Raw genomic sequence first — 23,915 nt, forward strand, 5'->3', positions numbered from 1 at the left:
TATTTTTTAGCTAATCATTAATATTTAGGTCTTTAAATTTCATAAAGTGTAAATGATTATTGTTTTCAAATTCACAACAACCACAAACATGCAAAAAATAATAATTTAAAGATTAATTGGGAGTTTTTGATGAATTTTATATCGATCATTTGACCGATTATTTCGTCTGTAGTCGTACATTTAAAGTTCTAAGTACGTTTCAAATCGAGTGACACGGCAGTAAATCTAAAGCAGTCTTCGAGGTAAACTTCTCCTTGTTGCAAATTAATCGCAGGAGTAACTGTGTTACTTTCTAACGCTGACAGTAGGATCAGTTTGTTGTGTAATCCAATAAGCTCCAGTCCGTATTTCCCCTCAAGCCCATCTGGCTCACTGGCAGGGTTTGTTTACTGGCGGAGGGGCTGGGAAGAAGGGGATCCTACAGGACCAGGGAGACCTACCTCTGTGTGTGGAAGAAGAAGAAAAGGAAAAAAACAACTATAAACTCCGATAAACCTACTTTCCTCTCGTTTAGATACACACTTTTGACCGTAGCGGGCCGCCGTGCAGTGCACTGAGCACAAGTTGGAGCGTGTATGTGAATTTCTTTTCTTTTTTTAAATTCCCAAACAAAAACAAAAAAGGAGAGTGGTGCTTCTGCTTCTGAGCTGCGACGAAGTCTGCGCTGTCAGCCTTTCAGAGAGCGGAGGTGTTGCTGAAATATCTACACGGACTGTGGAGAAAGTTTTCCAGCCAAGCCGACAAAATTCACAACACAAACATGAAAACTGGGCTGTTTTTTGCTCGCTGTGGGACTTGACGGGATTTTTTCTTCTTTTTTCTGTCTCTCTATCTCGCTCCCTCTTTTTTTCACGCTAACGTTACGCCACGCATGCCACAACCATCGAGTCAGCAGCAAACGACTCCCCTTTTTTAAAAAAAAAAAATCCCTCTTAATCACACTAAAGCTCGCTTTTATTAAGATTTTTGTGCATGCATCATTTCTATTTTTTGAGGATGAAATGCATTGCAGCCGAGTGGCCACGCGTCGCATTTGGTGAAGTTAAAATTAACTGAGTGGGCTGCTGAAAAGCGGCGCAAACTTCGCTTGTGGCCTGAGCTGAAGTGGAGCAGGAGCCAGGCTAGCTAGCTCAACTGTAGCACCAGCGCTAACCAGCTTCTTCTCGGCTAGCGAGCCCATTTTTGCACTTTTTTTTTCACCGACACTGACACACTCAGCTGGGCCAGAATAACAACCAAAAAGCACTTAAAGTCATAAAAGAGCACCCACGCCCTGTGTTGGCGTTTGTTGATGGTGGCGCCCCCCGCCCCACAGTGAGGTGGCTAACTTTAGCAGCAGCAGCACTGCTAGCTTGTGTTTGACTGAACACGTTGGAGTCGTTCCTCCGCCCATCTTCCGGGATGTCTTTTATTTATTTTTGTTTACCTGTTGGCCCACGCCGCAAAACAAAACCAGTTTCCTGAAGGTACTTCTCTCTCTCTCAAGTCCGAGCTGTCCTGCTCGTCGGGAGGTTTTTCTTTTTATATTTTTCTGATTTTCGACCGGGAGTAAGCGCTGCATGGTGTCAGATATGTGGCTCCGGACTTTGCTTTTGGGGTTTGTTTTGACCGCAGTCTGCTTTATGATGAGCTGTCACCAAGCAAGTGCAGAGAGTAAGTAACACCAATTTTCACATTTCATATTAAGCTCTTTTTAAAAACTGTGTGAAACTTAGAGTAAGTAGCTGTTTGTGCTGTGCAGATGCCTGTTTTCTACCCTGAGAGAAAGCAGAAGTTTTTTTGCGAAAAAGAGCGGAAAACGCACAGATTGAAATGACGCTTGATTAAAAAATTTAAAAATGACAGCCAAATGCTGCGAAAATTCTCCTCAGTTGCAGTGATTGGGTTAACGAAAGCAATCAAAAAAATCTTTACACATATTTTAATAGTGCCAAGATAATGGTTGATCGATTTCACAAGTGACTTATCAGGTTTTCTTTATCTACACATATTTACACCCACGTAGTAGCTGCTGTAGTTATTATATGAACATCCAAAAACACAGTAAATCACTATTATTATTATTATTACGGTTTTACTCTTAAATGAAGCAAACATCCCGCTGATTAGTCGGATACCCTGCTGCAATATTGCCATACTGTTTTTTTTTCTCTTGTTTTGTTAGTGATGGTGAGTTGATAAAAAGCACGCAGGCTGCAGCAGCAGTGCTGTAGACAGCCCCTGCATTGAAGGGACAAAGGTTAGCAGTTATCGGCTGTGTGAGTCTGCACTAACTGTAAACAAATTAAGTAAGTAGTCTGAGAATTTAGTAGAATTAATTGGTTGTTATTGTAGATGCTTAAGCTTGGCTTGTTGCTCTGCTCTGTGCAGGAATGTGACAATAAGCCCTCTTTAAAGCCCCTCACAATCCCTTCTACACCCTGTTGATAAGAATGAATGAACGGCATTTGCAGTGACTCTGCAAACTGACAGTTTTCCACTGTGGGAATCTTTATTATAAGGGTAATATTACTAAGAAAAGGTGTGGGACATTTTTAAAGATGTCTGCACAGCAGAGCAGTGATATGGCAGAGATCAGTCATTGCCCCATATACCAGGAAGTTCAGTTTTATCAGAGCAGATGATTCATTCCAGGTTATCTTTGATTTATAGGTCAGAAGAAAAATTTTAAAACCTTTTTTTAAATCTGCAAATAACTCTTGGGTTGTTTCCTTATTGTCCAGCCAGAATAACTTGTTGAAATAATGCTTGTCACAGCCTTTGGTGGAAGAATATTGGCTCGTGTTTGGTGCATCTGTCAATACTTTTTGAGTTTTATACAGTGAAATTACTCCCGAAGTGTGGATTTTTAAAATGACTTTAATGTTAAAATCCGACTTTAAATGTGGTGTAAATGCCTTTTTTATATGATCTTCAAAAGTCCGATGTAAACTGGTAAGCTAACCAGTTTTCCTCAAGTTGTTTGTTTACAAAAATGTTTGCCTGTAGGTTCATTTGATGGTCAATTTTGTGCACGGTTGCAAAGTAAAAACGATTTTGTACTCATCACTTTTAATCCTGTTTAATTACTGTAATATCTAAGAGAAAATGCTCTGCTTTTTGGTACAGTTCTGTTACACAAGCACACAAACACGTTTTCAGATGAACAGATAAACAGAAGCCCCTCCCGTGTATGTACATTATGACATTTATACAGTGTGTGCACAGCCCCAGGTAGCTTTGACACTCCTACTGCTTCACTATATGGCATTGGTTTGACGTAAGAGACAATCGGATAAAAAGAAAAAGCGCAGAGTCTCTTGCCTTTCATCAGATTTAAATGAGGAGCGTTTGGAGCGATGCCATCAAGTCAGGCTGAGCGAGAATTTTAAGATATAAATCTGAAGCAAGTTGTGTAATTGCCGTGCAGCCCCCCTCTCGCTCCTCTCAGACTTAAGGGTGAACCACAGACGGGAAGAGTGGAACCTGGGCCCCACACTGCTCGATTTCATAAGCTGCACTGACCAGTGTTGAAGTCAGAAAATCTTTTGAGCTACTTGTTTTTCGCTGCCCAGCTCAGCTTGATGGAAAAATTCACTTAATAATGGAAACTTCATATTCACCGTGAATTGATTTCATTTACTAAACATCAATTGAAAATGTTGAAGCCGTCACCATTTTTGGTAAATATTGTGTATTTTATGCTTTTAGCTGGACCCTGTAAAAAGTACCACAGATCGATTAGAAAGATTTTGTTTTTGTTTGTTTTTTTACATTCACACTTTGAACATTTGGCGACTGCAGAACTGATGTGATAAACATCAGCATAAGTCATTTATAAGTGTCACCTTCTTTACTGATGTGACAGTGCAAGTCACCAAGAAGAGTAATTGCCAATACATACATCCAAGAAACTGGAAATATGACTTAAAGTGCCAGAAGTTTACGATTCAGAAAGCAAATAATGTAGGAAAAAAAAAACATAAATACAGTTTTTTCTCCAAACGAGGGCAACAGAATCAGGTGCTTAGTTTGGGGTTGTGTTTTAACGTCAGGGGGAAAAAACAGACTAGTTAATTCTAATTTAAAAAAACAACCGACTTTCAGAACCTCTAATATGTGTAATCCTGCTCTGTTGTTAAATTCTGTTAGTACTTCCCCAAATTATGTACTGTCACCTTTAAAATATACTGTGTGTGCTGTCACATGACTGTTCTGTGACTCCCCCGTCTGTGACATGAAAACATCATGGAGGAAATGTCAAACACTGAGCCAACTGCGCAGTTTGTACCAAATAAAAATGGGGTTTTTTTGCTGTTATTTGGACGCTACTTTGGTTTTAGTAAAGACGACATCAACCAAAGCAAAGGGAACAAAAAAAGAGTGCGAAAAAATAAGGCCATACATCAGTCTGTTCCAGCACTTGGAGTACAAATAAATCAATAAATCAATATATAAATATTCAGGGTCTTATCACAGCAGTCTAATAGATTGGGTTAAATTTAGAAATATATTATTAAATATAAAATATATAAAAGCATGAGCTGCTTCGATCTTATGTCCCCTTACGTCGCGCTTCAAGGGCTCAGGTGGTCGAGTCGTGTTATTGTTGTGCCATGATAACATATCACCTTAAGAGCGTTAAACAGCCGGGGCTCGCCATGAAGCCACCGGCACCCTGTTGTCAAGCACCACTTTGGTCAAAAAATCAGGCAGCGATCCAGCAACCTGGCGCCCTTGATTTACGCCACCCGACAAGAAGAGCAATTGTAGGGCAATGAAACTGTCCCTTCCCCCGCCACCTCTTCAAAAACACTACACACAAGCTGCCACTGTGCCCTCAAGTACCAAAGTCACAAGTGCAGTTGACATGTATACAATAGTGTGATTTTTGCATTTGTCATCCGAAACAATGGCTCTCTAATCCTTGTTGGCACGTTCAGGTTTGAAATTTATGCACTGCTTGAAAACGGTAATCTGACACACCTGCACTCATTCGTTTTATCCACTCATGCTGACGGTGAAACCTTGTAGTTCCTGATCTTTACCCTTGACACTGTGGCCTTGTTTAAAGAAAATATGCTTGTTAGCGTGCTGTCACACTTCAGAGGTAATAATTACCTCGGTGCTCGTGCTGTTTGTATGAACTCTGTGTATTTTTTTAAAAGGCTCTTATGAATCCCGGTGGTTAAAGCCAGTAGTGACATTAGCTGTTTTGGCTGCTACTGCACTGTGTCAGCAGTTTTGCAAAGTAACAGGCGCCCCAAATTTAAAATGAAGGACAAATAATAGGGTTGTGATTTATATTTTTACATAAAAAGGGGGTTGTATTGCTAACCAGCAGAGAGAATAATGTGTGAGTGCCGCTGAGTCGGTACTAAATGATCTTTGGTCCACAGCCACAGTATACAAATCACACAATCCCAAGGGGGAACTTTGTGGTGTGGTCGGGCTCTCTGTTTTACTCAGTTTCACTCTATTTAAAGACTGAGGCCTGATTTCTTTGGTTTTAACGTTTTCCTTGTTTTTTGCACTGTATTGTTAATGTGCTGTGGTTCCCAGTTGCTGACATATTTGATGATTAAACTCTCAACCCACGCCTGCTTTCTGGACTCTTGTAAGAGATTCTACACTGCGGAGGATGACTTTGACTCTTGACCAATTTCTGAAGAAAGTTGCATCTCTTCAGAGTCGTAGTAATGTCACTTTCTGGCTGTTGTAATATCTGACCTTGCACAATTCAAAAATGATAAATTTCTGAGCTGTAATTGGTGCTCAGGAGCTCTCCATAGCAGATAGTTGGATGTTTTTTTTTAATAAATACAACATTTAGTTGAAGTAATTCTTAGAATAGTTTTGAGCACGATGTTAGATAAATGAAACCTTATTTTTACAATTAATTTACAATTTACAATTTTTCATTTTCACTTTGAGGTTTTAAAACCCGTCTTAAAGAGGATCACATCACGTGCCAGTTTGTGAATGTTCAGTTAGTTGTAGCCCTGTTTGAGAAAACAACACAACAGTGAAACTTAGAAAAGGGAAGTGTTGCAATCACTGAGTGCTTGCGCTCCTGCATGCTTATTGAGGCTCAGTGATAATATACACCATCAGCCTAACAGCCCGAACCCCCCCATCCACTTCCTTCTCTACATCAGAAGCCTTCTGTGCCTGTTGATGCTTGCAGCTGTAGTGAAAGGATTGCGGTTTTGTACGTAGTGCCACTGAGCACAAAGTGGACAGATTGTGGCGCTCAGACTGTGCAGCATTGACTCCTTTGGTTCACATATGCACACAATTTGTGTTCTGCATTAAAGCTTCAGTGAGCTATAGATTAGTGCATGTTGATTCAAATTAAAGTGCAACTTGTGACCTAGGCGGGATTTACACGAGGCATTCACAATCTGCTAACTGTGTGGGTTAATTATGAGGACGGTAACATCATAACTGTGTCTGCACTTACTCATGAAATTAATTGTGTGGTCTTGTTTGCTGTATGGCTTCATTATTATATAGAATTGGGTCACACTGTTGGAGCTTGTGGGTAGATTTTGTTTTTCTCTCAAATGTGATCAACTTCTATGGATTTCCTTTTTGCCTGATTGACTTTTATTGCAGACTGATTACATCGTGAAGCAGACCACCTTCAAACATCACCCAATGAATCTGAGTGCAATAATGTGCCGTAGAGCTTTTAGAGCGATTAGTCGATGAGCTGGTTAAGGGAGAATTAATCTGCTTGTGTTCTGATGTGAGATTTCTTTCACATTGTCCAGCCCTTAAGTTGGATTGCGCACTCTGAAAGTCAGAAAAGCCCCACCAACCCTGACTTCTTAAACACAAGTAAAACTGTAAAACTTGTAATTTGTATTACCGCTGCTGTGTATTTGCAACTCACTAGCAGGCAGCGATCCAACACTCACTATATAAGCTGTACACAAGCACGCGGATGTGCTGCAGCGATGTTTTTAAGCACAATAAAACCAGGCATTGTGCTGTATTGCTAATGATGGATGAATGGCTTTACCTTGCTAGGGAGCACAACAAAGGCTGCTTTTCCATCTGCTACTACTGGAATGCAGTCAACTTGGGAATGACGTCACTCCCAGCTCCAATATCCAGATTCTGAGGTAAAAGGGGTAAAAGGAACGCTGCATGAATCCATGTCTGGAAAACTGGGTGATATTGACATAAGGTTGAGTTCCAGACCAGTTGGCTTTAAAAAAAAAAAAAAGTTTTATGTATAAAATTATTACCGGTAAACAATGACAAATAATAATCTGCTTAATTATCAGCTTTAAAAATAATTGTTGGGCTGCAACTTCTACCTGGTGGTGCACAAGTTGTGTTGGACATTAGTACAAAGTCTGTGAGGTCGGATTGCACTGGTTTGTGCTAGAGTAATAGAGTCCAGTTAATTCACAGCTAGTCACTGGAGTTGTGAGTCATATGTGCTGCCTCCTAAATGTAGGGATGTCACCAGAACCAATACATATGGTACCATTTGATTTTAAAATACTTCAAGAAATAATTCAAGTTGAGTTAGTTTCAAAAACATCCAAAGTATTACGTTTCTTTTGTTATTCTGAAATGGACGTATTGAATTGGGTATCGAGAATTGCTTAATTCTGCCGGTATCGTTATAGACATTCCTACCTACGTGTTCCTCCTAGGCAGCACGCTCACTTAGGGCCATGTATATATATGGTTGCAGACACAGACAGGAAGCTGGAGATGTGTAATTTGTGCATTGTTATGTAAGTTTTCTGTCCGCTAGTCCACATGGTCACAAATAACATGCAAGCACATGGACATCGGCACGGGTCCTTGTGCTCACCATGATAAAATTGACCTCATGCGGACCCGAGCAGACTTCTGGATGTGGAAAGTACAGTCCGGGTGTAAGGGTGTTTGTATGTCATTCTTAATGAAGGGGCCAGGCACCCAGCAAGCATCTCACTTTCATCTTCTTTCCAAACTTCAGCTGGGCACCACGTCCATTTGTCAGGTTGCTTGCGTCGCCTAGGTCACAAGTGTGACTTTATTGGTATTGTGTCTCGACCTCTGCGCGTGCAACGTAAAGGATACACGGCTATTTTACACCATCTCTTGTGGTCATCTGAAATTCACAGGACATTGTTTCATGTCTGCACTGTTTAGTCGTTTAAACCGAACTCTGGTTTGTTTTCCTGCTTGGTGCGCTTCATTTCTGAAGATGTAATTGCATTTGGGTGCAGACCAAAACAACTGCACCAGGACCCTTTAGAGGAGCTGGTCTCGTTTTTTTCCAGATGAACTCAAGAGTCGTTCATTTATCACGAGAAGGTGTTCAGACCTCGAACCAACCTAACTGTTAAGTGTACACTGTAAGTTAAGTCCCTTCCAGGCGCCAGCTTTTTTTTGCATTTTGGGATTGGAGAGAGTACCGTTGACCAGCGGGCCACGGACGACGTACCGGTCCGTGAGTCGTTTGGTACCAGGCCACAAGAGTTAAGGCTCGGGTGTGAAATGTATGGTTTTTAGAGTTTTTAGAGTTTCTTTTTTAATCGTTTTTATTGTTAATTCGGTTTCCTGGGTCTTTTCCCGTGTGTTATGAATAAATCTTCTTTTTTTTTGGTACCAGTACTGATTTTATTTTGTTGTATTTATCCACGACACCTTAAATGCCGGCCCGTAAAAATATTGGTCGGACATAAACCGGTCCGTGGCGCAAAAAAAAGGAAAAATAGCCGCAATCTCCAATCATCCTTTATATTTCTTCATCGTTTGATGTACCAAATGTTCAGAACTCAGACATATTTACCTTACAGTGAATAATTTACATTGAAAGCAGCAAATCTCCTCCAGCTCTGAGAAGCTGATTATTTGTTTAACTAACTGCTTATCAGAATGTTGTTTCAGTGCTAATGATCTGCATTTTCCCCTCATCCAGATAAGATAATCCAGACACGGTATTATATTGTGGACGTGTAAATGGAGGCTGGGTTATTTGAGCGATAATTAATAAAATGCCCAAAGAGGCCAAAACCAACTATTTATCCTGCTGATGAATGGTGTTAAAAGACCCAGTTTTTCATAATAAAAGAATATGTTGCTCAAAAGAATTCTATTTCGTCTTTTCGTGTGATTTCTTGCTCATTATAAATTTCATTTAGGGAAAACATTTACACTGTGATTATTATAGTTATTATTAATACATTTCTGCCTGCTCTTTTGTGTCTATCATAGTGCTCCTATTTGATTAATTATAAAGTAAATCTCTCTCAAAGGTGTAGGCAGCGAGAGACATGATGGCTGTGGTGAATAGAAATGTGCCCCTCTAACGACTCTAATTGATGACTCAAAGCAGTCTTTTCAGTCTCTGGTTCAGAGTAAGGGATGTATGGAGAGTGGGAGCTGGCCTATTGACAATAGAAATCTTTGTGAAATCTCCCAGTTTCTCTGTTTCTCACAATACGGGGAGCATGTAAATTCATCAGTGGTCCCAGTTTGTCTTGTTTCAGTCATGACATGTTGTCATGAGCTAAATTTAAGCCACCTTAGTTTTTGTCTGCCAAAGTTTTGTTTTTGAACTTGCTGTTCGCAGGTAGAGAAGAGTGCTCGGGCAGTTTCTTTCTCTGCCGCTGCTCCAAAATTCCTCACTTACACACCAGGGCTGCTATGTTCCACTTTCCAATGTGAGCCACTATCAGTAGGACTGGAGTGTATTAGATTCTCTATTGGGAATGTGGTGCTAAAAATACTGGCCTGGCTGAAAGTGTACACTGATAGGAACTTGCACTCGCCGCCCTGTGATTATTCCCCTTCTCATTTTAGTCCTCTGCTTTCTGCCTTAGCTGTGACTACACAGCCACTGACCCTTCGCATTGTAAACTTCGGCTGTTGTTTGTTCTTTTTAATGGCGTTGCTCGACTGTGTGTGGGGCCTTGTATGATACAGAGAGAAGCTTGTAGTTGTAAATGTGTTTCCTAATGGATCTACAGTAGGCTGCTTGCAGTTTGTCAGTCAGTTTGATGAGAACAGTTTAAATTTGAAGTAGATGTGCTGAAAGTAAAAGGATTGTGGCCCGTCATATGTGCTTACAACTTAGCAGTGCCTCCAAGGAGAGCTGCTGATCTTTGTGTAGTTTAAGAAGAGAAATGTGCCTTTTAACAAACTGAGCTGCTTTTAACGGGCAGCAGCTGAAACCCACATTTGAACATTTTACGCTCTGTTTTAAACACGCCTCCGAGTTGTAGGCTCAACTCCAGATAAGTGCTGGAGAATTAGCTTCCTGGTTAAGGTTACAAAGTGAAACGCTTGTTGTTCAGTCTCCCGGTGATTGGACTCCGTGTTTGTGCTCTGCTTGTCTTGTACTGTTATGCAACAGAAGGTGTAAAATGAGCTGCGGCCATAAAGACAAGTACACCTAGTGGTTACATTCGTCTCCACACGGCTGACCGGTTGACTGGTTGATGTCCCCGGCTCAGCGGTTGGCCCTTTGGTAAACAAATGCAGTCCACTCTCAGCAGGCCGCACACCTCCAGCATGACTAAGGCTGGGGTGACCCATATAGCACTTCCATGAGGTTAAGAGTTTGGCTGATTTGAAAAAAGGCATTTTAGGAAATTACCTTTAGTTTTCTTTATACTCAACTCCCTGTTTTTTTTTGTAGCTCTTGCAACACACTGGACATTCATCTAAAGCTGAAGAAATCAATTTATTTATTAATATTTATTAATTTCTGCTGCAATTAATAAAAGTAATTTTATGTCTGCATGACTCTTACACCTGGCAGAGTCATCAAAAGTCCAAAAACTTTTAATTCGTGCCTTATTTTTGAATTCTTTCTATTTCAAGCTGGGCATGTTCTGTTTACATAAATATGCAGGTCAGGAAACTCAGTTCAGGGTGAGTAAAAATGTGACAGGATTTCAAAAAAATACCCAGAAACTGCTGTGGTTCTTAGGGTTAGCTGTGATATTGTTGAGTTTTGGACTAAACATAAGCAGTGGTGTCAAAATAACACTTGACAGACGAATGATAGTTTCTGGCTAACATTAATCTCACGTGTTGCGTCACAGCAATACAGTAGACAGAAAAACATGTAACCCGTCTGCGGGGTGGCATAGTTAAGGAATTTCTCATCGAACAGGATCATGTGTCTGGGTGAGCACTGACAAAGCCACAAATCTGCTACTGGTGCAATACATGGCCATTACCAAGGACAAATATTTTTAATGCATTAGCTAATGTTTTTTATGGTCTTGAGTTACAGAAGCAACTCCACAAATCAACTCGACATAACCAAGGATGAGCATAGCCTCACGTTGATGACAGCGCTCCATATTTGACAGAGGCTCACAGACAGATATGTGGTTGCTAAACAAAATGTCAAGGAAGATGGTCTGGTCTTTATCAAAGTTAGGGACATAGCCACATATTTTCTTCAGGAAAGAAATATCTCCTAATTATCAAGAGATCTATTTTTCCCCCCATCTGTCACGTCTTACTTCTTCGACCTTGTTTTTCCTGTGCACAGAGCAGACATCTTGTGTAATGCACGTTCGGCACTGAGAAGAGCAGACAACACATAAGATTAATTGTCCTTAGAAATTTTTTTGTCTTCACACCCAAGAGCCAAAACATTTTTCTGAAATGCATCACAGTTTCGTCACTCTTAATGGCGTACTGTACATTTGAACCTCTCCACCAATTTACCGTTTATTATTCTGTATGTGACACTAGAACTCGTTTCTAAAGAATATGTTTCTGTCTTTCTGATTCTCTTTTCAGTTTGTCCAAGCAAGGACATCCGCAACAATGTGACCAACCTGCGGACGCTCGAGAATTGTACTGTGATTGAAGGCCACCTGAAGATCCTACTCATGTTCAGGACCAGGCCTGAGGATTTCAGAGGCATAAGTTTCCCCAAGCTGACAGTCATCACCGACTATCTGTTGCTCTTCAGAGTTTACGGGCTAGAGAGCCTTAGCGAACTCTTCCCCAACCTGACGGTCATCAGAGGCAACAACCTCTTCTTCAACTATGCCCTGGTTGTGTTTGAGATGCTCCAGTTGCGCGAGATCGGCCTTCACAGTTTGATGAACATCACCAGAGGAGCTGTGAGAATTGAGAAGAACCCTGATCTCTGCTACCTCTCCACCCTGGACTGGTCCAAGATCCTGGACTCGGTGGAGGACAACTACATCGTGGCCAACAAGAATGACAGAGAGTGTGGCGATGTGTGTCCAGGGGCGGCAGTCGGAAAGACCACCTGCCAGACGACCACCCTCAATGGGCACTTCAGTGAACGCTGCTGGACCCACAACCACTGTCAGAGAAGTAAGCAGCTTTTTATTAAGATTATCTACTAAAACGTGTGCTATCTGTGATGCAGTCACCTATTAACACATCCGTTCATCCATGTCAAGTCAAGTTTGTTTATATACCACATTTAAAAAGCAGCAGCTGTTGACTAAAGTGCTGTATTAAAAACAAAAAATAAATAAAATCAAATAACATAAAACAAAGGACAAAATGATAGCCTTTAAGAAAGGAAACAAAGTGAGAAAATCTGAGTAAAAACAACACAAATAAAAGGAACACTGAACTCAAACATTTAGAAACCAAACATTAAAAATGGTTTTCAGGTGTCTAATGTCAGAGAAGTATCAATGTTGGCCAGTTTGATTCACAGTTTTGGTGAAAAAACTGCAAAGGTTTGTCAAAACTTGGATTGTTGTTACACACTTCTAGATTCCTTGCAAAGGATTTTTTTAAAAACATTTTTAAAGGGCTGAGGTCAAAGTCAGGAGCACCGAACACACTGACCTCTGCTTTCTGTTCATTTAAGTTAAGAACATTTAAAGCCATCCATGTCCAAATATCTCCCGAAACAGCGCAGCAGGGCCTTCAGAAGAATTGATGTTTGAGTGGCATGTAAATCTTCAAGTCATCTGCATATAAGTGAAACGCAAAAATAAATAATAAGTAATAAATAATAATAAAAATTTTTTTTTTAAATGAGCAAGGGGGAGCATATGAAATAGAAAAAAGGGCTTTTGAGAAGATGTATCTCGGTATTAAATGCAGCGCTGAGGTTTAAAAGTACTAAGATGGCAGAATCTCCTTAGTCAGTAATAGTTAAAAGGCATTTAACTTGAAAGCTCAATTTTTCCATCCATCCATCCATCCATCCAGTGAAACACCATTCCACCTACCCATTCATCCTGAACTTTTCAGTGACTCAGATAGTCATAAGCCTTCTTTTATAACAAATGTTTTTTAAATACAAATTCATTGGAAATTCAAATTCAATTCTAAATCTACACTTGACAGTTTAGATATACAAAGATAAAACTTGAAAGGTCTCAAAAAAACAGTCCTGCAATAAAATCTGGCCTTCACGAGGAGGATAATGTCCAGTTTTCACTAACAATGTCTGAGGTTGTGTGTATTCGGCTGTGTGATCATTCTTGAATGATGCAGTTTGACATTGACCTGTTTCTATTGTGTGCTTATACCCTTATTGATATTAATATGAACAAAAGAACATTGCTACCTGTATGGATAGCATGGCCGTGTGGATACCATGAAAGGGCATGGAGGGCACCACAGGAGCTCCTCGTGACATAGCAGGCATTAATGACAGCAGACTGATTGTAAAATGGCTTAAAGCACAGGTGGTGCAGTTAAAGTAGGTTTTTGTATGCAGGCTGAAGCATCTTAACTATCATTGCATATGATCTTTGCCAATAGGATGTGCAGAAGGAACTCAGCTGAAGCATCGGCTGATGTGTTGTGGCACTGATTGCTGGTTGAGCTTGACTTGTGGGCTGCCAGAGCCCAAGCTGTGCTCATTTTGTTGAAAGATATTTGTTATTTCCACACAGGTGAATCGCTTTTGCTTCTGTTGTTGACCAAAGGCTCTCTTTTTGGCTCGAGCTGAGCCTAATGGGGAGTGACAGCTGAAAGGTCACCGATGTAAAGGAAAATTGTGCTCTGGATTTACAACATAGCACAACACAAAACAAGGGCTTCAGTACAAAATGTAATGCAGCAAAATCTCCTTCATAGCTTGATTTTTCAGTGTAATTGTGGATTTAAAGTCATAATAAAATGAAATTCCATCGAAACATAAACCCAAGTGAGGGCTATTGTGTTTCAATGCATTTGTTTCCTTCAACAATTTTAATCAAGGGAGTTATCGAAATGTTCAGATCTTTTTATAATGATTATTGTTAAATAATGTCCAGATTTCTCTATCTCAAGTTGAGATCTATTTACAAGCCACCATTTTTATGTGGAGATAAACTTGGCTCAGTTTTTCTCCCCTTTATGTCCCCATTTAGTGTTTGCAGCAGTCAAAAAAAATCATGTTTTTGGGTTTTTTTTTCCATGATTGTATAAGAAACTGTGTCTAACATTAAAAATTAGATTTGCCTTTTAGTTTGTTATGATTTTTGCCAGCGATTAGTGGCAGCTTTGCAGAGCCCTTCTCAGCTTCTTTTCATTGGTACATCAATATTTCCATTGGCTTTTGCCACACGTCTTACCCATCCAGCTTTTACAGAGTTCAGTTCAACTTAAATAAGAGCTGATGAGGGTATTTGTTAGAAACAAAACATGTCTTTGTGTCAGATTAAATCTCATAAATATAAAATACAGAGACATAACAAAACAAAAATGGGCATGTCGCTCCTTCTTGATGTTGAAATGTCAGCCCTCTGTCATGTGCTAGGGTAAGTTAAGTAGGCCAAGCTCTGTGTCAATGTTGCCTGAACTGTACTCTAATGTGATGCAACACCTTTCCAGTTAGTCTGTGAATGTTTACTCTCAATAAACTGTAGTGTCGTCATTTCTTATGTTGTGGGGACGTTGTATAGAAGACGTTAGACATCATGGAACATTGTTCATTACCCTCGTAAGTGCATTTATCGTGCCTTTTACTGTACAACAACAAGCCCACCAATTTACACATAAAGAGTTCAAGTTCAAGTTCAAGTGCTGAGAAGAGTTTTACACATGGGTGTCGGCCCATATCATTACACAACACTGCCTACATTATGTCCTGATGCATGCTCAATAATCCAGGTAAGGAAATCCCAGAAAGTTGATTCTGTTCGTCTGCATGCAGCGCTTTCAGTGGGAGAAACGTTTCATCACTCATCTGAGTGTCTTCTTCAGTCTCAGGTTTATGAACCGTAAAGTTTCAGTTGAAGCCACTGGAGATCCCATATGTGTCAAGATTATCGGTACAGCTCCAAACACAGCATCTCTGTGCCTTTCAACCCCCAAATAACACACTACACCAACAACTGAATTCAAGGGGCTTTATATTGTAAGTAAAGACCCTACGATATTAAAAAGAAACCCCCCAAATCACTTGATCTCCATAAGCAAGCACTTGGCGACACTGGGAAGGAAAAACTCCCACTTAACAGGAAGAAACCTGGGCTCGGGGAGGGGCAGCCATCTGTTGTGACTGGTTGGGAAAGAGGGGAAAGAGAAGAGAGCAGAAAGAGAGCACAAAATACAGTAGTAGTGTATAAACAACCAGAGAGAATGAAGAGTATCAGGAAAACCAAACAACCTCTAGCTAAGTTGATGGCACAACACAGAAGAGCTACCTCATTACTATACTGTCTGTTTACACCTACATGCCAGCGGTCCCTCCTTCGGTGATGAGGATGGATATCCTGGACAGGGAGTAGTGACGCTGAACTGAGGAGGTGCCTTCAGAGTGGATCCTCCACCATGTTAGAGTGCTGTAATTAGGGCTGCTCAATTAATCGAATTTTAATCACGATTACGATCTGGGCTTTCAACGATCATTAAAAATGACTGAGCCGATTATTAGCCCCTCCCTCGTGCTTTACTCTCGCGCTGCTCCGTGTGGCAAATCGAGCGCACCTCTCTGCATTTTGAACACGTGTCACAACAATTAAGAGCAGCGGTCCCCAACCTTTTTTGCGCCACGGACCGGTTTATGCCCGACAATATTTTCATGGACCGGCCTTTAAGGTGTCGCGGATAAATACAACAAAATAAAACTAGTACCGGTACTGAAAAAAAGAAAATTTATTCATAACACACGTGAAAATACCAAGGAAAACCGAGTAAACGATAAAAACGATAACAAAATAACACTGAAAACCGATTAAAAACCCTGAAAACTATACATTTCACACCTGAGCCTCAACTCTCGCGGCCCGGTACCAAACGACTCACGGACCGGTACCGGTCCGAGGCCCGGGGGTTGGGGACCGCTGATTAAGAGGACCCTAGGGAAGCTCGGAAAGCTAAGCAGAAGTTATTTGGAGAGAAGAGTGACTGCCGTTGGTTGAAAAGAGAGGTAAAAAAAAACTTCAGTGGTGTGGAAACATTATGGGTTCGCGGAGTCAGACGTGGATCAAGTAGACATAGTGTGTAAACTTTGCTACGGTGTCATAGCTGCACCACAGAGCAACACTGCAAAGTTCACTAAACATAGATGTTTACATTTTTCATTTATTTTTTTATATTGCAAACATTTGCACAGTTATCAGTATTTGCACACTATTTTATATTGTTTTTTGACAATCTTTAAAGTCATTATCCAATACATTGTTATTGTTAAATAAATATCGTCAAATAATCGAGATCTCAATTTCAGTGAAAATAATCGTGATTATCATTTTTGCCGTAATCGAGCAGCCCTAGCTGTAATTGTAGCCATTTCCCAAGTGTCGGTGAATAATACTCATGGCCACTGATCAATGGCAGTGAAAGTTTGAATATTAACAGTCATGAAACTGAGGTTGTGGCTGATTGTTTGGCACTGGTGTGAGTTTCGGCTCCCACTGAAAAACTGGGACTGCCTAGATTAGTTTAACAAGTCCACTGAACCAGTGTTTGTTTGCAGCAGCGGTAGTTTCTGTTGCACTGAGCGCGGCCCCATTATTACGCTCTTCAGCGCCTTTGCCACTGAGAAGTGTGTTTATAGTTTTTCCACTAATGACTTTTTTGCTTGTGGCCACTCGGTTCACAGCCATCTGAAGTCCGTCTGAAGTATCTGCAGAATCGGCTCAGAAGACCTGTTGTCAGTTTGCGGTGGCGGTGAATCTTAATCCGGAAGTGTTTAAATAAAAAGTCTCACCGATGATTTCCTAATCGAGACAGTGAATCAAGGCCAGATGTTGGCTGGCAGGCACTGATCTCCAATCATGGGCCTGTGGTATTGTGGTCTGTGACCTGCGTTTTTTTTTTTTTTTTTTTTTTTTTTTGCCTACTTTCACTAAAGCATGAAAAGACCCGTTAAGCTCCAGCTAGAACCACAGGGCACAGTGTTGCATTCGGTGTCCTGTTCTGATGTACCCTGTCACTGCTTTTTATAGACCTACAGGAGCGCTTCAAGTTAGAGGCTTTCCAAAAACTTGCTGCATTTATTTCCATGATGATTTACACAAAGGAACATGCATGCATGTTAAATATAAACACAGGAATACACCTGATAATAAAAGAAAAATGTAATGTAACCTCTGTCTAATGCATAATAATGCTTTACTTTTTTATTTTGTTGTAAAAGAAGAACTAAAATTTATCATACTGTGATACTGTTATTTTTAAAGGAAGCTTTGGATAGACAGTGGTTAAGTGCCAGGGGTGACTGTGGGTCTCTTACACACACACACACACACACACACACACACACACACACACACACACACACACACACACACACACACACACACACACATTCTTTCTGCAGTCTGTACAACAGCACGAAACAAAGCTGCGCAACCACGAGGCTTGGCTCGGCTCCCATGTTTGGAGTAACAACCCATTTCTCTTCCCTGCTTCTATATCAGGGGTAATTTGAGCCTCTCGGCGAGCAGCCGCTGCAGATTCCCCCTCCTTTTTACCCCAAATTGGAAGCTTCCGTTCAGCATAGTGGCAAAGCACGGTTACCGGAGATGCTCATTGCCAAATTTGATTAGATTTAGCTACAGGCGCGCAAAAAAACACCATGTAAACAGCCGTAATAGTGGCAAAAATGAGACGCCGCCCCGCTCCCTTCTTTATATTTGCAATTTGCTCTTTGAAATGTCCAGTTTCAGCTTCAATTCTGTTTGTTATGAAGTTTCATTAAAACTAAATGCCAGACAGAAAATACACATCCACGTACAGTGCACTGGTGTTTCTGTAGTTTAGTCATTCCAAGATACAAAAATGTTTTTGTTTTATTTTTTAATTTTTACAGAAAATGACACAATCACCCCTCCAATTAGACAGCTAAGTTGTGGATTCATTAGTAACTGTATTTACCTAGGCCCAAAAACAGACTATGCTTTGAAGTCATTATATCAAATAACCTGAATAATAACACATAAACATAAAAGGTAAATAATGTTAAAGAAAAGTCAATTATATGTATTTTATTTTAGCTCTTTTTAACGAGGTCATTTACTAAAATCACACTCTCTTGTAGCCTGGATGTTGTTTGGAGGTTTAAGGCCGAACTCCATCGGTGCTCCGCTTCTGTACAGGTTAAGACATGCCACGTCACTATTCAACACCAGTAACCAAATATTCACCTAAAATTAGCCTGGGGAAATGTGCCAGGACACTGGAGCTGTATCGTCACCGCTAGACACTCGTTACACTTGCTTACAGCATCATTCGTGACACGGTACAACAGAACTGTACTGTGAAATGAAGTCAAATGAAGTGCAATGTTTGCATTTTCCCCATTTTTCTGTAAAGTAGGTTAGTATAAAAGAATAAAGGGAGTTGCAGTGTAACCGAGGGTAACCACAGGTTTATCAGCGAAGAGTGATTTATTTATTCATATAAGAGAAAACATGACATTAAACCGAAAGCAGCGCACTCCGCGGTGCATTAAAGCCAAAGTGAACAAACAGAACAGAGATGTTGTTGCACAAAGGAATGCTGCCTAACCCTAAGTGAACAAACAAGACACAAGACATGTACTGGGCATAACTCCCTAGAATACACACAGAACAGGAGGAGGAAAAGAAACGTACTCGACAAATACAGAAGGAATAGAAAGAGTCTGGAGGCCAGTGACAGGACCGAGATGATGATGATGATGCTGTCAGTTTCTGTCAGCACCAGAGTTACAAGGCTTTAAACAGTAAGCTGTTACAAAACAATCAATCAGGAGCAGACGCTTCAACAGGCAAGCCAACCAGTCATTCAGAAACAAACCTGCAGGCCTTATTTAACGAGGCATGTTTTGGCTACGGGACAGGCTTAATGCACTATTATAGACAAATATTAAGCTTATAGAATGTAGTTTAAAAATGTGATCATTGTTAATTTATCCACAGACGCACATATTTTTCTTTCTGTGACCAGGAAAGTAATTTACAGAACAGTTTCCTTCAAATCTGCAACAAGTGACCCTGAAATAAATGAAGCCAGTTGAATAATGGTGCAATAAGTGTACTGTCCTCTCACCTCATCGTTTGGTGTCATTGGTAGGTTATGTGAATGGCACTACGTATGGTTCGTGTGTAGGCTGTAATTTAGCTGTAAAATCTCTTATTAAATGCAACTGCTTTGTCCTGTACTTAAACCATCCATGCACACTGAGATCAGCTGAACCTCACAAGGGTCTGTGTGAACGTGATTCTATGGCCACATGGTCTCCACAAGCTGAATACGTGCACGTCTTTTTAAAGAGACATCTAATGTGGCGCAAACCAAATCAGCGCCTTTATGCCAAAGAAAATATCGACACCCACTTTGAAAGACGTGGTCGCCACTAACAGTCGATGGTTACAATGCTCCTTCTTCTGTGCATATTTTTGTTAATATCTGAAGTCTTCTGGCTTTTTGTCTGAGAGGCGAAACAAACCAGGCCTTAATTTTCCTTTTAAAAACTGAAATTGTGAGCTGGCACGAGGGGGAATGTTGTACTTGAGTCTGTTTTCTTTTTAATGAAGTGCTGTTTCTTGCCAACGCTCAACTGAAGATAATGGGCATTTGATTATGGTTTGGTAATGGCTGTTATGTGGCACGGCTCGTTTGGCTGTTAAGTCAGCTAAGCCTGAGTCTTTAAAGGGGCTGGCAGCTGAAAATATTGGATGTGCTTCAATAAGAAATCCAGGACTTCCACTGATGATCCTAACATTTTCCACTGTTTAACTCTGCTGACGGACATTTCTCCAATGTGTCTGTCAGATTTGTCCTTTTATACATGAGAGAGAGGGATGAGGAATTAAATGCAGCGTTGCTTCTTCACTGTCCCCTAGTCTTTCTTATCGAGTAGTCTTTTAATTTGTAAGGCGAATGTGCCAGAAGAAATAACAAACAAATTGGATTAGTGCGCAGTGTTTCACTTACCAGCTAACAGTTTAACTCTGATTTGAGGAACATATGAAGAATCACATTTACTGAAATGAAGGTGTATTGAGGCATTATCTGTCATTGAGAGGCTAAAAAGTCATAAAAAGTAGACCTATAATGCTCATTTAGCATTTTTCAGGATTCATAGTTCAAAATAATCCTTATTTCTCTTACACTGGGCTCGGCGTCTTTTGTCTGAAACAAGCTGTTTTAGTGCCTCAGTCTTTTTCCTTCTGATTGGCTGGCTCTTACAAACAAAATGCTGAGCTCATCATACAGAGCCGAGGAAAAAAAGCTGTCTCAACTCTTGCTCACGTGCAGACTTCAGTATGAGCATCCACTGTTTTATCAGTGATATAAAAGAGAAGCAGAGCTGGGCGGCTTTAAGTGTGTCTTTTGCCGCACAAACGCAGCCGCACTGGCTACAAAAATGTGTGAATATACTCGTGCAGGCTGCTTGGCGCAAACGGAAAGTGTGATTGCCAGTCAGTTGACGGTTTCAGAGCTTTGAGATTTGAAACTAACACTGTCACCACTGCTCCCTGCAGAGGCTCATAAAGGGCAAAAAATTAAATTGTCATTGGATATTCCACCCATCTGTGTTCTACAGGGTATCTGGGTACTGTTTAATTGATTACATAAAAAGTTGTCAGACTTATTGCAAAGTCTCAACAGAAATGTGATATAGCTTTCCATCATACACTACTTAGGCGAGCATTAAATTGCTGTGTTTGGTATCAGAGATCTTTATATTAGACTGCTAAATACTGCTTGAAGGACGCTGGAGAAACAGTGTTTTAGGAGTTCATAGTCTCTGCCAGAGATGCGACACTCAGCGGGTACCATCCTCATCCTCCTCCTCCCCTGCCACCACAGCAACTTTCACCTGTGTCTGCTACATAATTAATAAGCATCCATGAGGTGGAGTACGGCTCTCTGCAGAGACACAGCCTGCCTCAAATTCAACGTGTGTGCAGGCTGATTCTCTGACAATCGGGGAATTGTTACGAAACAGCCCGAGCGGGTCAGGTGACGATCGTGTGCCGGACCTCGCTTGAAATGGAGCGCCCAAAATAACCCTGGGCTCATGCCGTGTATATCTGCGCTCCAATCATGAGATGAACTGGGAGATTTGTCAGGGTCAGTGTGTCTGTGTAACAGACGGACTATAAATCACATGGGGACATAACCTCTGCCAGTGTGTGTGTGTGCAGACAGAGCGGGCGGCCATTGTTTAGTCTTGCTGCTAGGAAACACGGGAGTAACATTGTGGTGTAATCGTGGATATGAACGCATCAGTTATTCATGCAGGCCGTATCGGAAGGAAAAGCAAAGCCACCATGGGGGTAAGGGAATGGGCCCCACCTCGCCGTTGACCTCAAGCCAGTCCTCTGTGTCGACCTTGTCGCAGGTCCATCACGCAGCAGTCAGCGCTGGCGCCATAATCCCTTTCCATTCTAAACAATGGTGGTTGTAGAAGTTCACGGAGTGTTCTTCCCAATTGTTTCCTGTCTTTGTGGTCCGCTTCCTCTCCGAGGTTATGAATGGACGTTGAGGCCTAGAGTGTCGCCTCGGTAGCGGCAGACACTTTTATGAGACCAAAATACTGAAGGCTGACCTGTGGAGAGTTTAGCTCGCAGAAAAAAAGACAAACTTTGCTGCTCATAAAGCTGTTTGTAGGGAAATGAAGGATTTTCTGACCAAGTTTTATTATTTGGGAAAATTGAGTCACCTCTGAGAAAATCTTTTAAAAAAGCTTCATCAAAGTGTCTTAAATGACTCATCGCTAATATTTTTATTTTAAACTATGACTCCGCAGGTGTCTCCATCTTTGTCATGAAACTTGAGAGCTAAACTGGTATTTTTCCTCCACTCATCCCATGAATCATTTTTTCTCACACACGGCACTCGTTCACGCTGATTTCCTATGATTTATATAATATTAATCCTGAAAGCTTAAATCTGTAGCTTTCTGCACACCCCAGCTGCAAGACGTAAATTAAATGGTATTCAAACTAAAACAAAGGTAGAAAATCCAGATCCGTGTGTGAAAGACGGTGTGTCCTTGATGAGCCTAAACAGCTTTTCTACCTTTAAACACAAGCTGACTCACTTACACTGTGCACAATGTATCACACCTCCTTAATACAGGCTGCTGTGGTTTTATTAAAGGATAGAAACTGCTGTTTAGTGACTTCACAAATTTGGACCAGAAGCTGTTTTTTTTTCCATCCAAAAGAAACAGCACAACCCCAATTTTATGTCTGAATTCCCTTTCTTTTATTTATGTTTCCGCTGTGCTTCTTTGCCAGTGTGCATCTCATCTGTGAGCTATTTGGTTTTCTTTCTTTCTTTCTTTCTTTTTTATCGTACCACAGATGGAGTTGTCTTTTTACTTAGAAATAACCAAAACTACATTTAAGAAGCGCCTTTCAGAACCAGTGCAACAAAGCGGTGCATTTTGGAAAAGTTATGCAAGAACGAGAGCACATCTATCAGAGGAAGGATCGATAAAATTGCTCAAAGTTGCTTTGAAGTAAAATAAGTGAGCAAAGCTGCTGAGCTGAGGTTGCTGTTTATTTGAGTTGGCCATGGCAAACACCAGCTCGGTTCACAATACAGTAGTTGAGCTGTGCAGTGATGTATGAGGACCTTAAAACCCAGTTAGCTGATAAATTGTGTATAAATTCTGACTCCTTTGACCTTATTGGTATCACAGAAGTTCAATTTGTAATCGGGCAGGAAGTGGGGAAGGGAGGGCAGAAAAGATGGGACAAATGCGCCAGTGATTAAAACTTGTTCCTCTTTTTTTCTTCCCCCCTCAGCTACAACTATGCTCTTCATGGTCGCAGAGTACTATTTCACCAGCATAAAGCTAGCCTCAGAACCCCCAATACACGCACCACAAGTCTATTTCTTTGAGCTGACTTAAGTGCTCTGGCACTCAGTGTTGTGGAGCTGCACCCTGCAAACCCTCTCCGTTCAGCTACTGGAGCCTTTCCCATGGAATCCCAGACATCTCAGGCATCTGTTAAAGCAGGGCCGACAGGCGTTTCTTCAGCGGCGTGCACGCTCACCATCGCCATAGTGGATTTGAAACATCTCGCCACAGTTTTACAGCTTATTGAATAATATGTTTCTTTTTATCTCCTCTTAACAAGTTACATGCAGCTTCGATCCAGATGTTTTAGCAGTTCCTTGTCGTTCAAGCGCCGCGTGATCAGGGTGGATAACATTTGCGTTGCCGTGGTGATATTTTTTTTCCTGTGCCAGATTGTTTTTGTTCTTGAGCCGAGTGTGAGGTATGCGTGTGATCTTCAATGAGCGGTGGAGCAAAAAATATCACTGTTGTATAAATCCATAACACCTCACTCCATAAAATGGCACTGATGCGTCAGAGCCGAGCCCTGTTATGTTTTGTTTTGTACCCGGGGCTACAAATAAATCACAAAATAACAAAATGCCACGTAAAGAGTGCTCTTGAAAACGGTCTTCGATGAAAGGAAGCAGATTTAGAGGCTCGGTTATAATTAATTTTGGCATCCTGGTGCCTTAAAGGTGGTGAATAAGTAAAGCTTCTCATTTGCTTGAATAATGGCTGC

General features: G+C 41.0%; 1 protein-coding gene and 1 long non-coding RNA gene across 2 annotated transcripts in view; one reads left to right on the forward strand and one right to left on the reverse strand.

The window, feature by feature from the left end:
* Positions 1 to 348: 348 nt before the first annotated feature.
* The window catches only part of insra (insulin receptor a), a 54,208-nt gene continuing 30,641 nt past the window's right edge, over positions 349 to 23,915 (forward strand). Inside the window, exons 1-2 of the mRNA XM_040017170.1 lie at positions 349 to 1,653; positions 11,755 to 12,303. Coding sequence (XP_039873104.1) covers positions 1,560 to 1,653; positions 11,755 to 12,303 — 643 coding nt within the window. The 5' untranslated portion in view covers positions 349 to 1,559. The remainder of the gene's footprint in view (positions 1,654 to 11,754; positions 12,304 to 23,915) is intronic.
* Positions 8,304 to 22,283, reverse strand: LOC120724771. The gene is made up of 3 exons (XR_005693989.1): positions 22,126 to 22,283; positions 12,339 to 12,347; positions 8,304 to 8,314 (listed from the first exon to the last, which is right to left on the reverse strand). It is a non-coding gene; the product is annotated as an uncharacterized LOC120724771 (long non-coding RNA).

This window comes from Simochromis diagramma, unplaced genomic scaffold, assembly GCF_900408965.1.
Source record: "Simochromis diagramma unplaced genomic scaffold, fSimDia1.1 OVJJ01000205.1, whole genome shotgun sequence".
NCBI classification, from domain to species: Eukaryota; Metazoa; Chordata; class Actinopteri; order Cichliformes; family Cichlidae; genus Simochromis; species Simochromis diagramma.